The sequence below is a fragment of the Cervus canadensis genome, chromosome 30 (assembly GCF_019320065.1).
Source record: "Cervus canadensis isolate Bull #8, Minnesota chromosome 30, ASM1932006v1, whole genome shotgun sequence".
Taxonomy (NCBI): domain Eukaryota; kingdom Metazoa; phylum Chordata; class Mammalia; order Artiodactyla; family Cervidae; genus Cervus; species Cervus canadensis.
In genome coordinates, this window is record NC_057415.1 from 37,249,170 (window position 1) to 37,264,023 (window position 14,854).

The 14,854-nt window shown below is 49.3% G+C and overlaps 1 protein-coding gene across 1 annotated transcript in view; it reads left to right on the top strand.

The window, feature by feature from the left end:
* The window catches only part of PAPPA (pappalysin 1), a 253,157-nt gene that overhangs the window by 21,328 nt on the left and 216,975 nt on the right, over positions 1–14,854 (top strand). Inside the window, exon 2 of the mRNA XM_043453579.1 lies at positions 13,129–14,191. Within this exon, the coding sequence (XP_043309514.1) occupies positions 13,129–14,191 (1,063 nt within the window). The remainder of the gene's footprint in view (positions 1–13,128; positions 14,192–14,854) is intronic.

A 14,854-nucleotide genomic window follows, 5' to 3' on the forward strand; every position in this document is an offset into this window, starting at 1 on the left:
GCTTACCCACCTGGAGTTTTAAAGAGTTCTTTTGAGTTGAGTCATAATTTATTATTTGTTAGTGGATATTTAAAGAATAGAAAACTCATATCTGAAAAGTATATCAGCCCTCTTTTCAACATTTTTGCTTACATTCCATGCCTTTCATTATAAGTCTTTAAGGCTGAAGGGCTCAGGATTGCCCACAGCCCTGGACAGGGCGTCCGGAGAAAGGAGTCCTGGTTCTTTCAGCTCTGTGACTCTTATCAGTAAGAGCATCATGAAATCCCTAGCTAATGATCCCTACCCTGATGGACTCTGTTTCTGAAAACCCACCAAAGAGTCCCTGTTGTCTATGGAATAAACTTCAAGTCTCTTTGCCTGGCGTTCACCACCCTGCACATTCTAGCTATGCCGTTTCCCGCCAAGAGCTCCTGCAGCGCCATCAAAAGCGCATGTCTTCTCCATCTCCAGAGTCACCTTCCAGTGACCACAGCTCTTGACTGCTAGAAAGCTGGTCTGCCCAGCCTCCCACCCCCCACCCCTCCTCTCCCACCGGATTCCTTGTGCAAGCTTAGTTCTCATGTCACTCGTCCAAGAAAACTTCCTGGAGCCTTCTTGTCTGAATCAAGTGTTCCCTCCACTGAGCTCTTTGGCTGATACCTCCACTAGAACTTAACTCTATTATGCTTTATTTATTTATAATTAAAAACTTCTCCTTGGTCCTCATGTAGTCAGTTTTCCCCTGACTGGCCAGCATAATTCAGAACTTAGGAACGTGAACCCTAGAGACTGATGGCCTGGGTTTGGATCCCACCTCTGTCGTTTGCCAGCGAGTTACTCTGGCTTGGGCTTGTCCGAGGGTCAGTTCTCTCGTCTGTAAAGTGGAGGTAACAGTGCTCGGATACCTGTGGAGGGAACCCGAGCTACTCTGCACAAGGAGCCAGGCACAGTGCCTGGCATGCGGTGCGCACTTGGCAAACATCCAGTCCCGTCGCGCCCCCTGCTTTGGAGAGTGATTCCAGATGCCCCCAGCCCAGCAAAGCAGGGATCTGCCTGTCTGGCCACATCCCTTCCTTGTCTCTGGTTGGCTTCTCACTCCCCGAAAGGCTCACCCCTAGCTATGTGCGCCAGGATGAGGTGACAGCAGGCTCGCCCCAGAGGAGCTTTTGTTTCCAGAACGGAGCCCACACTGTCTAGGGTGTGTTTTCACGTAACTTGTTGTGGGCCTCTGCCGGTTAGGAAACTCACATCACCGGCCTCGCCCGTGTGGGAATCCTCTCTATCCCCCCGAGCTCCCTGGATTGGCAGGCAGCAGGCGCTCAATGCCTCCTCCAATGCTATTCTGTAGATGAAGACCCGTCTTCTTCGAGGTGGACCCAAGGCCGACTCATCCATTAGCTGCAATTGACACAATGCCTGAGGTCCACAGCACTTTTAAGAGGCCCATAAAAATGGCTTTCTTTTTTTTAATTAGAAGAAAAAAGCTAGTATAATAATACATATATGATAATGAAGCCACCTTCATTATATATACTTAAACATGTAATATAAAGATTATATAAATCTTTATATATATACCCTTTATGCCCTTCATATGTATAAAGATTATATACATCTTTATACCAATGCAGTCATAAAATATAATTATATATATTTAGGGAGAAAGAAAAAGCCTCCAGGGTCCATGAAAGTCATGATGCCACCCTGGATGGAAGGAATTTGCACCAGATCAATAGTACCTTCATGGGAAATCAGGGCACACGTTCATGTCTCATCACTCCCAATTTAGAAATCTCCCTATGTTTGAAGAAAAGCCCCAGAAGCGATTTCACCACGATCTTCTTTCAGAGATGAGAAAAGGAGGCCAGAGAAAGCACGACTTGCCTCGGGTCACACAACTTGGTCGCACAGCTAACGGCTTTCCTGACCTCTGGTTGCTCTTCTCAGTATTTTATGCAATTGACCCAGTGCCCACCAATGCCAACCTCCTATTCGATGGATAGACATTCGAGGGCCTGGAGACAGAGGGGCTTGCTCACTGTCACCAGGACGCCTGCCCTGCCACCAAGTCAGGACTCTTACTCCAGTCCTACAAAGACGAGTCCACACCTCAGAGTCTTCCCGTTGAGTTTCTTCACAAGTATTGGGCAGAAATTTCATTTGTTCATTCATTCATTCACTTGCTCATTCATCTATGCAACAAGTGTTGATTGAGTACTTAGGTTCTCAGCACCCTCTTAAGGCTCTAAATGCAGAGATGTAAAGAGATGTATACTCTTTACCTTCTCAGAGCCTCATTCTCCCCATTTGTGTGAATTGTGAACGTAACGTCTTAGAGAGTTCTTGGGAGAAGTGAATGAAATAATTAAGGTCCTTTGTACACGTTAAAACTTCAAGGAGTCTTAAGAATGCTTCTTGTCTTGTTATCACTGACAGAGTGTGTAATTAACATAAGGAAGAGTAAAACGTTGAGTATATGAGAAAATAAGTATTAAGTAAAAAATAATTTCTGCTTATATTTAGCCATAGAAAACTTAAGGCATTGGCTAAGCATCTGGCTTTGGAATCAGAGAGCTGGCACCAAATCCTGTTTGTGTTGTTGTGAGTCAGATGACCTTTGCCCAGTCAGTCCAACTCTGAGTTTCAGTTTCCTTACCCATAAGCAGGGACCAAGAGAACTTACCCCGTAGAGTAGGTATGGTAATTCAGTGAGATGATACACATAAAGGTCTTGGTCTTGTACATGCTGCTGCTGCTGCTGCTGCTAAGTCGCTTCAGTCGTGTCGGACTCTGTGCGACCCCATAGACGGCAGCCCACCAGGCTCCGCCGTCCCTGGGATTCTCCAGGCAAGAACACTGGAGTGGGTTGCCATTTCCTTCTCCAATGCATGAAAGTGAAAAGTGAAAGTGAAGTCGCTCAGTCTTGTCCAACTCTTAGCGACCCCATGGACTGCAGCCTACCGGGCTCCATGGGATTTTCCAGGCAAGAGGCCTTGTACATGGCATACCATCCATGGTGGCTTTGTTTATTTCAGGAGGTTCATGCAGCTTGTAGAGCCCTTAGAACAAATCAGATCCTAGAGATAATGTAAGGAGGCAGACGTGGTGATAATAGATCTTCGTGATTGCATAGTATCAACTCTTATTGTGTCTGTGTCGCCTTAACAGAAGGACTGGCGCTAGTGTTAAGGATCGGCAGGTTTCTCAGCAGAGGGTACATCCCCGTGCTTGAACATCCAGCTGGGGCCTGATACAGGGGCTGCCCTGTGACTGTGTTGAAAGAATTGGTGAATGGACAGATTAATAAATCAGAAAGGACTTGAGGATGTTGATTTAGGGAAAAGAAGAGCCAAGGATAACACAGTGAAAAGCCTCAGACATCTCTAGGGCTCCCTTGGGTAAAGCGTACTGAATAACTCTGTGGGTTCCTGCAGTCCAGATCCTGCACCATTGTGTGGAGAGGAATGGGAAGTGATTTTGGCTCACTCTGGGTGAGCCCTGGGGCTTCCCAGGTGGTGCTAGTAGTAAGGAATCCACCTACTAATGCACAAAATGAGGGTTGGAGAAGATCCCCTGGAATGAAAAGTGGTGATCCGCTCCAGTATTCTTGCCTGGGAAATGCGTGGAGAGAGGGTCTGGTGGGCTACAATCCATGGGGTTGAAATGAGTCAGACTCGACTGAGCATACTGGTGAGCACCGAGAAATGCCCCCAGGTGCAAAGGCCTTGCTCTTCAGGGGCTCAGAAGTTGTCTGATTCTGGAGATACACAGTCACTTGTAGAGATGAGATGTACAGGCGATTCAGACGGGAGGTTGGCTGTTAAAGGTTGTTGAATGATTTTTGAGGGAACCTCCAGTCCTGACTGTGCCTGATTCTGTGAATGTGAAGGGTGGCTTGGGGCTGCTGTGAAGTGTGTGGGCGGCAGGGGGCTTTGGCTTGAGGGCTTTCTGAGAAGCAGTGTGATTATCTCTGAAGTTTGTGGGTCTTCAAACCATCAAAAAGACCAAAGGTCAGCACTCTTCTCTGGGGCAGCTCTGATGTCAGCACCCCTGAGTCCACCAGGGCTGCTTCTTGCTACAATAACTTTTAAGAGTGAACAAAGGAAAACATGTAACTCTTCCTCCTCCTCTCTTCCCCTCCTCTTCATCCTCTGACTCCTCTTCCCCTCCACCCCTGCCTCCCTCTCTTTCTTCCTTATCTTCTCCCTCTCCTCCCCCACTTCCTTTTTTAAAGCCCTTATGAACCAATTTCAATGACAACGTGTGAAAAAGAGAGTGATGAACAGGTCTGTCTATTTCAGAGAACAGCCTCAGAACGGATAAAGTTTAACCACACAGAAGAAGGGGGAAAATGGTCCCAATTTGGAGGAAAAGGCACAGACGTTTATCATTAATACCGATTAAACGGCATAGCTAACATTTATCATGTGCTATGCAGATGAATATTTGTATTCTCTCACTAAATCCTCAAAATGTCACTGTGCCTTAAGTACTGTTATTATCAGTTTACAGTTGAGAAAACAATCAGGGAGGTGAAGGGATTTTGCCCAAGGCTACCAGCTAACAAGCAGCAGAGCTGGGATTCCAACAGATAAGTCTCCACAGTACAAATGCTTCAGTTCAGTTCAGTTCCGTTGCCCAATCATGTCCGACTCTTTGCTTCCCCCTGGACTGCAGCACGCCAGGCCTCCCTGTCCATCACCAGCTCCTGGAGCTTCCCCAGACTTATGTCCATCGAGCCGGTGATGCCATCCAACTATCGGCAGCTCCCATGTGCCAAGTTTGGATACGTTTATTGTCTCATTAGTTCCCCCTCCAACAAGCAGAGGTAGATCGCATCATCCCTATTTTACAGATGAGAAGACTAATTCTACCAGAGAGATGCTCTGACTTTCCAAGTCACGTGCTAGTGCATGGCAGAGCCAGCATCTGAACGCATGTTTGCTGGTCTCTAGAACTCTGTGCCGTGTTCAGAAAGCCTGCTTTCATGGGAGTGAAGGAGGCAGCCTGGAGAGTCATAAACCAGAGGGAAACACAGGTGCACCTTGAGCTCCTAAGAGCACTTTGCCATCCCCAGTGTGTTATGTAAGTCTGTGTATTAATACAGAAAATGGATTTTTAGGAACCCTTAGGCATACTCTTGTCCACCTTGCCTTGCATTCAAATGGCCTTAAATAGTCTACAAGGAAATATGCATCCATTTATCTCCTCCTCTCTCTCCAAAAGAAAAAAAAAACCTGTGAAGTATACAGAATGAGACTGTTTAATCCCTAGAATACAAATGGGAAAACAGCCTCAGAGAGTTGAATGAGCTCATTCAAGGTCACAAGGCTAGTGTTAAAAAAAAAAAAAAGTGGTGAGCAGACCGATAATATCAGGGACTTTTTGGGTGACGGTTCCCAGCAGGGAAAAAGAACACAGGCAGGGAGCAGACACAGGCGCCACCATGGATGCTGGTCACGCTGCTCTGCCTAGACCTGCAGAGGAAAATCTGGCCCCACCCACGGGGCCAACATAGGAGATGCCTGAGCTAATCTTGACCTTGTGAATTGCTCCAAAAGGTCACTCTTGATACCCCAGCCTCTCACACCCGGAGGGAGGGACAATCAGAACTCAGCATAGTGTGGAGAAGCCCCTAGCCAAGAGTGATTTCTTCCAAGCCTTTTCCCTCCACTGAGCCTAAGGAGCCATCCTTTGAGCCAAGGTATGCCAGCCTGGAGGAATGAGGATGCTGAAGTCCCTGGGGAACCTGCCTGGTGCTGCTGAGTCCTCCAGGGTCACTCTGGTGGTCCTCCCCCACCACTGAACCCAGTGCAGGGGCCATGGGTATACTTAACCCGAATCTGTCTGTTTTAATCACCCTCCTCTAGACAGATAAAAGCTTTCCATAGGATTGCTCTCTCAAGCATTTCTCTGTGGCTTTGATACCAGCCATTAAACCATGGAAGGGAAAACAAAACAAACAAACAAAAAAAAGGACCAGCTTCAACTTTTAGCTTTTAATTTTTTTTAGCCTCTTGAAAGAAACCAGATTGTTGACCTAAATTCCCCCTTTCATCCCCACATCCTCTCACCTCTGCCCGTATTCCCCTGGCTGAGGCTCCACAGCTAGTGGACATCCTGAAGTTGGAGGGCCTGAAATGGCCTTCCTTTCCCTCCTCCCCACTCCTCCATGACCTTATATCCCCTTCAGTAGGAACCGAGGCAGGGACGTCTGAGAGACCTGAGGTCTGAGTTACAGAGGGTCTCAGATGGAAGGGACCTCTGTGACCATGTGATACAACCCTCCTATTCCATAGGGGAGGATTTGAGGATGCCCTTGGTGGGGGGAACTGCCCACCCATTGACCTACAGCAGCAAAGTGGCAGAGCTGAGGCACAAGAACCTTGACTGTGGGCTAAGAGATTTTTTCCCCCTGGAGGAGAGCATCCTAGAAGACAGCTCTGGCTTTGGAGTCAACCCAAGTGGGATTCCCCCACTCTCTAGCTGGGATCCTTGGAGGGAAGTCAGTTAGCTTCTCTGCACCTGTTCCTCCTCTGTCAAGGAATATCAGTCAAGCCCACTTCACTGGGTTCTTATGAGCATGGAAGGGGTTGTCTGTGCTTAGCCAAGAGACCGCTACGTTGACCATTATTATTATCATTACACTTGTCCCTTGGTATCCCCAGTGCATTTGTTCCCAGACCCACCGCAGTTACTGAAACCTGTGGATGCTCAAGTCCCTTGTATTCAATGGCATAGAATTTGCATTGGTCTACACACTTCCTTCTGTGTACTTTACATCAGCGCTAGGCTACTTAAAATGTCTTATGCAATGTAAATGCCAGTGCATGTCAAGGTCCCCCTAGCGGAGGTCTGGCTCATCTGTAGGGGAACTGAACTTGAAATCAGGAGTCTTGAATTCCACTCCTTCCTCCCAGTCAGTGCTGTGTGACCTTGGGCAGGTTGACCTCACCCCTCTGAGCCTGTTTTCTCATCTGTAAACATCACCTATTACACAAGGTTGCTTGTGAGGGTAATAGGAGACATCTTGGCCCAGAAGCAGCTATACACATGCTCAATACCCAGCAGGCGCTCCAGCTGGAACGCAGGAGCATCTCTTTCCTGGGAGGAGCCTTTCCTGTGAGGTGGCCACACCACCCACTTTTATATCCACGTAGTACTCCGTGCCCTGCCCACAGTAGGAATTAAGCTGAGACCATGTGTTGCAACCAAGAAGGGTACTGAATTGAGTACAAAGCAGCAAACAATTTTAAGAAACTTCAGGGGGAGAGTTTTAAAAAACATGTTGAATGATAGTATTATAGTTTGCTAGGGTTATCATAATAAAGCACCATGACTTGCTGGCTTAAACACAGAGATCTATTTTTTCACAGCCCTAGAGACGAGGAGTCTGGGATCAAAGCGTCTGCGGGGTTGGCTTTTCCGAGTCCTCTGCCCTTGGCCCGTATAGGACACCTTTTCCATCCTATGTCTTCATGGTGTCTTCCCCTCATAACTGCATCTCTTCCCCTTAGGACAGCCATTATGATGGATTAGGGCCCACCCTAATAATCTCACTGTAGCTTAATTTTCTCTTTAAAGAGCCATCTCTAGATAAGTTCACGTTCTGAGGGATGAGGGCCTAGACTTCCACCTAGGAGTTTTTTGAGGGGAACACATTTCAGCCCATGGCAGGTGGAAGGGAAGATGGGAGGCAGTCAAGAGCAGGACAGCATCCTTGAAGAAAAGATGAAGAACATTGCAATATAGAACCTGGACATAAGCAAAGCAGAGTCAGAAACCCATAGGCCAGGAGGCTAGCAATGGGGGTTCAGATGCTGAAGGACAAAGCAGGGAGGCACCCCAAACTCCAGACAGACAGCTAGGCCCGGGCAAGCCTCTGGTCCTAGTGAAGCGAGGCAAGTCAGGTAGAACCGGTGAAAAGCTAATCATAAAGAACCGGTGATTCTTAGTCCAGTTTTTGAGGCCACAGGCAGGAGAATGATGTGGAAAGCAGCCTGTTTGCAGTTCAATTCCACTTGCTTGTGTTGGGCTGCTGGACTTACAGAAATGTTTCTGGAGGGAGTGGGTCATGCCTTCAGACAGCCCAGGATAACGGGTGTGGCACTTGGCACTTGGTGCAGTGATGTAATTAAGAAGTTGGGTCTGGGACTCCTATGGACATGCATTCTAAGCTGTGTTGCTTTGGACAAGCCACTACCTTTCTGAGCCTCTGTTATCTCTGCAGAATGGGCTGTGTTGGTAGTTTTGCTGTGAAGATTAAGTGAGAGGATTCATGCAAAGCACGTGGAGCTTAGTAAGCGCTAAACAGTGTGATTATATTAATAATATAATGGTGCTCTTATAAGGCACAGAGCGATAGAGGTGTCCCCCCACTTCCCTTCTCTTGCCTTCCCTGTTTCCTCCCTCCCTTCCTTTATTTTATACTTTTAATGACAGACTCTCTGCAGCACCTGCAAGGTACCAGATGCTGTGTTGGATGTTGGGCATTTAGAAGTGAACCAGATAGAGATATACTCAGGAAGCAGACACTGAATGCGTAATTACCAAACAGATGTCTTTTAGGACAGGGAGGAGTATGATGAATGGGTGGGAGGAAGATCCGTCTATACCTGGGCTGGAGTGGCGTGGTCACACAACACTGCCCTGGGGCCGTGACCGTGCAGGGATCCTGAGAGTGATCCTGACCCCAAAGCCCAGACAGTTCTCCCGGTGTGGCCCGGGTGAAGGTTTTGGGAAACTCCCTACAAGCCCTTCTGCGTTTGAACTTGCCCCCATTGTGCATGCCCTCTATCTCTGGGGTGAGATGAGACCAGGAAAAAAAAAAAGAGAGACAATAAAAGTAAATAAACATCGAGCTTCTGCTGGGATATGCAGCCCTTTCACAGCAAATCTGGGCTGCCAGAAGACAGGGACACATCAGAGAGACTAGGGTTCACATGTCTGATGCTGGTCATGAGACCCAGGGCAGCCTCCTTCCTGGGCCTCCACTTCATCCATGCAGGTGCCCCGGACGTGTCATTGGCTGGTGAATGAACGGGCTCTGGCGCTTTCATTGCCTGCTTCCACGTGCTTATAGCTTTGAGGCAGGCTTATGCTAATTAGATTTAGATGGTGTGCAGGATTGCCTGTGGCCATTCCGTGAGGATGTGTCCCCCGGGATCAGCCCCTAGTACCGCTCAGATGGTGCCAGCGTTCAGACTGACTCTCACTGTTTCTTTCACCCTGTATCTTCCTGGAGAACCAAGGGGAAGGATGGGGTGGAGGGGTCCTGGCATTCACCCATGTCCTCCAGAGAACACTGTTCCATGTCTGGTTTGGAGACACAAAGGACGTGTCCTCTAAGCACACAAGAATTGGCAATGGCGTGAGGCATTCAATTCAAATCAACACACATTTTTGAAGCATCTCCTCCTTACAAGGAGCCATTCTCGCAGGGAACAAAAGAGCTCTTAAACTGTAGTAGGGAGATCGCTTACTCCCAACTCCTTCTCATAAAAGGGAAGTAAGGCCTGGCAGCCAAAGAGGCAGTGTGACTTGTCCCCGGCAAGGTCATGCAGCAGCCCGAGAGCCCAGACCTCTGGTCCCAGGTCCCCAGTTCCAAGCTGGTGAAACAGCGGTGTCTCCCATCCAGCCCTCTGAAATGTGACTGCTGTTGATTACTTTATTTTTGCACAGAAATAAATCCCATTCACCACTACAACCCACCCCCCGCCCCATCCCTATTGAAGTTCAGTGATTTCCTTTCACCACTAACACCCCAGGTAAATATTTCCCTCCGAACTTCTGAAGCCCCTGCTTCAAGGTTCTGGTTTCCTTTAATGTGTTTCCTCTTGGTTCTACTGAAAACCCTCCCTTGGCCCTTCCTCTCTGCCTCCTGGGGCTGGTCCTCGGCTCCACGTCGCAGAGTCTAGCCTTTCTCGTTGATTCCCTCTTTTCTCTCGACTACAAACAGAGGTGACCGAGGCCCGTGTACCCCAGTCCCAGGAAGGTCCTGACCTGAGGGCGCCCTACAGACGTGTAAACATTTTACCTTGCTGCCCCAGCCAGCCGCTTTCCAAAGGCAACAGGAAAGCCAGGCCTGAGAGCCCCTGGCCAAATAAAAACCTGCAGAGAGCGGAGAAAGAGAGAGAGGGAGAAAGGATCCTGTGTCAGATGTGAATTTTCTCATTAGAAGAATTTTCTGTTGAAAGGGGAGGGGTTAGCTAGGAGAGGAAGAGAAGGTGAGCAGAGAGGTGGGATGTGATGAGGGCAGGGATTGTTGGGGGGGTGGGCGGGGAAGGTCAGGGAGGTGGAGGGTGAAGTCCAGAAGCCTGTCCTCTCATACTTCCTGTAGCTAAGACCTAGGGAAGCTCATTCCAAATGTGGAGTCAGAGCTTTGGCCTTGGAGAGGTCAGTGGGGAGGTGGCTTTTAACATGCAAGGCTCATAACAGTAGCAAAGCCAAGGGGTGGGGTGGGGTGGGTTATGATTTCTGAGTAGAGTTTGCCAGTAAATTTGAGGAGGACTTGTGCTTTTTTGAGCCCTCATCCTACCAGCTCTTGATACATCGGTCACATTGTCTTCAGGGTACCCACTCTCTGCTGCTGCTGTATTTTGTTTTTCGTCCTTTCCCCCTTTTCATCCTTGACAACACTCTAAGACCCTCTAGCATTTCAACATTGTACTCCCATCTGGACAACCACGGTGTGCCAAGGACGGTATAGCCACTATGTCTTTTAAGCATGATAGCGTATGTGAAGAGAGATACAGAGGAGGGGGTTGAGATCCACAGAGGTGAAGCGATTTGCCCCGGCGGTACCGCCAATCATGGTTGTCATCAGAATTACCCTGAGTCCAAAGGTCCTGCTCTTTGTGTCCGGCCGAGAACACACTCTGTCTTCTGATTCTCCCTGTCCTTTATCCAGGGAGACATAGATTCGTGCCTCTGATTCTGTCTCACCTTTTCTCTTCTCCCACTCTGTTTGGAATCATCCATGTGCGCATCCGTGGGACACTTGCTGAGTACCTGCTTTGTACAACCCATAGTGTGAGATGCTGGGCAGAGCAGAGATGACCCAGCCCGAGTCATCATTCTCGAGAAGCGTCCTGTCTCGGGGAGACTCCAGAACCAGAGAGTAAATGTCCAGTTTCCTAAAAGTACAAAGAATTCAGAGGAGAGAGTGATTATTCCTCACAGGACCATTAGGGAAAGCTTCCTGGGAGAGGTGGTTTCTGTTTTAGCCACTGGGAAACCTGGGATCACAGAAAATCCCCCGTGGACCAGGCATACGAGGGAAACCTCATTCATTCCCCTCCTTTGCTGGGGGGAGAACCAAGACCCACCAATACTTGGTGCTTCATCAAGGCCTGAGAGCAGGTTGATACTGTAGGAGACCCTGGCCATCACTTGAAAGGTGGTAGAACAGGGAATGGTGATGGGGAGATGTAGGTGGACTTGGAAGCTTGGCCAAAACTACCATCCACGTCAGCTGCTGACAGATTTACACAAAAGGAAAGGCCCCAGTACCCACAAAGAAGTACACACTGTGTGGGCCTTCTCTATTGATTTTGCTAGAAGCTCTCTGTGCTCATTTGATGGGTGCTAATGGCAGAGGCACACTCAAAGTTATGGTGACCGCAACAATTCTCCAGCTGAAAGTAGGGGCTGTCCTCCTAAATGAGCATCTTTTATTCATTCTCCTATCCCTCCCTTTCTCCTCCCACCTAGCCTCATGTATCATCGAACACTTAGAATACATTCTTAATTAGGAAGTCCTCTTCCCCGTCCAACTTTTTGTCTGTGCCAAGGACACTGGGTATATTTCATAAAAGCTGGGAACAGGAGTTGATGAGAGTAAAGATAATTGATCCAGAGAGAATCTACTTAGTGACTTCCTGGTGTTTCCAGGCTAAGTCTAGAGATGTCTGCCTTGGAACTTTCCCAAACAGTCAACTGAAATTTGGGACAACCCAGGCAGGTGGTTTTATGCAGAGGGACCTGTGGTGACACTGATGGGGGAGAGGGAGGTAAAGTTAGTACCTAGGACCGTGATCGTAGGGTCTGATGGATCTAGGATCTAGTTACCAACCAGTTGACCTTAAACCATCCATCTCTTTGCCTCCTTAAATTTCTGTTTCCTCCTCTGTTAACTTAATATCATCACCTTGAGGGTGCCAAATGGGTTAAATGAATTAATGCATATGCAGACCTTCACACAGTGCCTCACTTGTGACAGAGGCTTGGTTTTACTTAATGATGGAGTCCCCAACATCTTTTTATGCTAAGAGGATGCCTTTTACTTTTGAAAATATTAGCATTGATGTTAGAGAAAAGCAGGTTTGAATTGGGTCTCAGGAAATTTGTCAGTGACTGGGTAACCTAACAAATACCTTCCATTTCCTGGGTCTCAACTCTCTTAACTTTCAAGTGAAGGAGTTGGAATTGGTGATGTTTAAAAACCTTTCCAGCTCAGATAGTAAGTATGCCTGCCTTTCTTTGGGGGTGAATGTTAGAGCTAGTCAGGACTGCTGTTGTGACACATGCTTTGCAGCCCATGACCGTCACTTCTCCAGGCAACTTTCCTGGCACTTCACCAGCTCTGATCATTGATGAGTGCTGGTGGCTGATACACTCCTAGTTATGGTGACTGTAGTCGGAGCTGTCGAAATGAACACCTTCTACTGATCACTTTCTCTCTGTGATTCTTCTCTTACCTCCCCCTCTCAGCACGTATGTCATTCTACACCCAAAACACACTTTTAATTAAAAAGTCCTCTTCCCTATCCAACGGTTTTGCAAAATCAAAAGATTTTCAGATTTTAATTATTGGTAGTATTACTGTTGCTTTCTTTAGCTCACGTATGTATTCTGCAAACAGATGTCATTTTTTGCGTGCCCCATACTCAGAACCAATCAAAGTAAAACTACATGGGCTAAAGTTGTGGTCAGAGCCTCCCAAAGCCACCTCATCCGTGTTCTCCCTTCCTCTAGCCCTCACCTTGCCGTCGGGGTGGTCTGGGGGCTCACCAGGAGGCCACTGAGCGCAGTTTGTAAACGTCCTCTTCTAGGACATCCTGATAGGAATTTTATCAGAAAGAAAGAACTTCCCCCTTCCTTCCTCCACCCTTTATTTATTCATCTTTTTCTTTTGGGGCTACATAGGGCTCTATGACAAATGTTCTTATGCCTCACGTGACCGAGGATGGGTCGTGGGCATTCACACCGTCAGTGACCAAGGCAGCAGAGACCCACGCTACTTTTTCTCCTTGAAGACAGACCGGGCCCGGCAAGTGACCACCATCAATGCCCACCGCAGCTACCTCCCAGGCCAGTGGGTGTACCTGGCTGCCACCTACGACGGGCGGCTGATGAAGCTCTACATGAACGGTGCCCAGGTGGCCACCTCGGGGGAGCAGGTGGGCGGGATCTTCAGCCCCCTGACCCAGAAGTGTAAAGTGCTCATGCTGGGAGGCAGCGCCCTGAACCACAACTACCGGGGCTACGTGGAGCGCTTCAGCCTGTGGAAGGTGGCCAGGACGCAGCGCGAGATCGTGCTGGACATGGGGACCCGCGGCCCCCAGGGCCCTCTACCTCAGCTGCTCCTGCAGGAGAACTGGGACAATGTGAAGCGGGCCTGGTCCCCCATGAAGGACGGCAGCAGCCCCCGCGTGGAGGTCAGCGGCGCCCCCGGCTTCCTGCTGGACACCAGCCTGGAGCCGCCGTTGTGCGGGCAGACGCTCTGCGACAGCCCCCAGGTCATCGCCAACTACAACCAGCTGCCGCGGCTCCGCCGGCCCAAGGTGGTGCGCTACCGCGTGGTCAACCTCCATGACGACGACCGGGAGAACCCTACCGTGAGCCGGCAGCAGATCGACTTCCAGCACCGGCAGCTGGCCGAGGCCTTCAAGCACTACAACATCTCCTGGGAGCTCGAGGTGCTGGAGGTGAGCAACTCCTCGTTGCGCCGCCGCCTCATCCTGGCCAACTGCGACATCAGCAAGATCGGGGACGAGAACTGCGACCCCGAGTGCAACCACACGCTGACCGGCCACGACGGCGGGGACTGCCGCCACCTACGCCACCCCGCCTTCGCCAAGAAGCAGGAGAACGGGGTGTGCGACATGGACTGCAACTACGAGCGCTTCAACTTCGACGGCGGCGAATGCTGTAACCCCAACATTACCGACGTCACCAAGACCTGCTTCGAGCCCGACAACCAGTACAGGTAAGACATCGCGCTCCTCCCCTTTTCACCCGTGGGTGTGGCTCCTAACGCCCAAGGGGCTTGCGGGAATTTCCCAGTTTGCAAGGCAGACTGGACCAGGTAATCACAGGACTGCAGGCAAGGTGGGGCTTCCCAGGTGGCTCCATGGTGAAGAATCCGCCTGCCAGTGCCGGAGAGGCTGGTTGGATCCCTGGGTCGAGGAGACCCTCTGGAGCAGGAAATGGCAACCCACTCCAGTATTCTTGCCTGGGAAATCCCACGGGACAGAGGAGCCTGGCAGCCTGCAGTCCATGGGGTCACAAGAAGTCCAGTACAACTTAGCGACTAAACAAATATGCAAGGTTAGTGCCTTACCAAAATATTTCTGCATTGTTTCCTATGGGCTCAGAGGGAGCTCTCGAGATCCTGTCTTTTCAAAGGGCTCAGAGTCTAAAACTGGACGACCTGGGCTGGGTACTAACTAACAGCTGCAGTTATAAAGCACTCTGCCATCCCATGCAGTGGTCACTAGCCACATGTGACTGTTTTTAAATTAGTGAAGATGAAATGCAGTTTAAAATCCAGTTCTTGCGTTACACTAGCCACATTTCCAGAATTCAGTAGCCACCTGGGGCTAGTGGCTACCAAACTGGACAGAGTCATATAACTGCTTCTGTGCTAGCA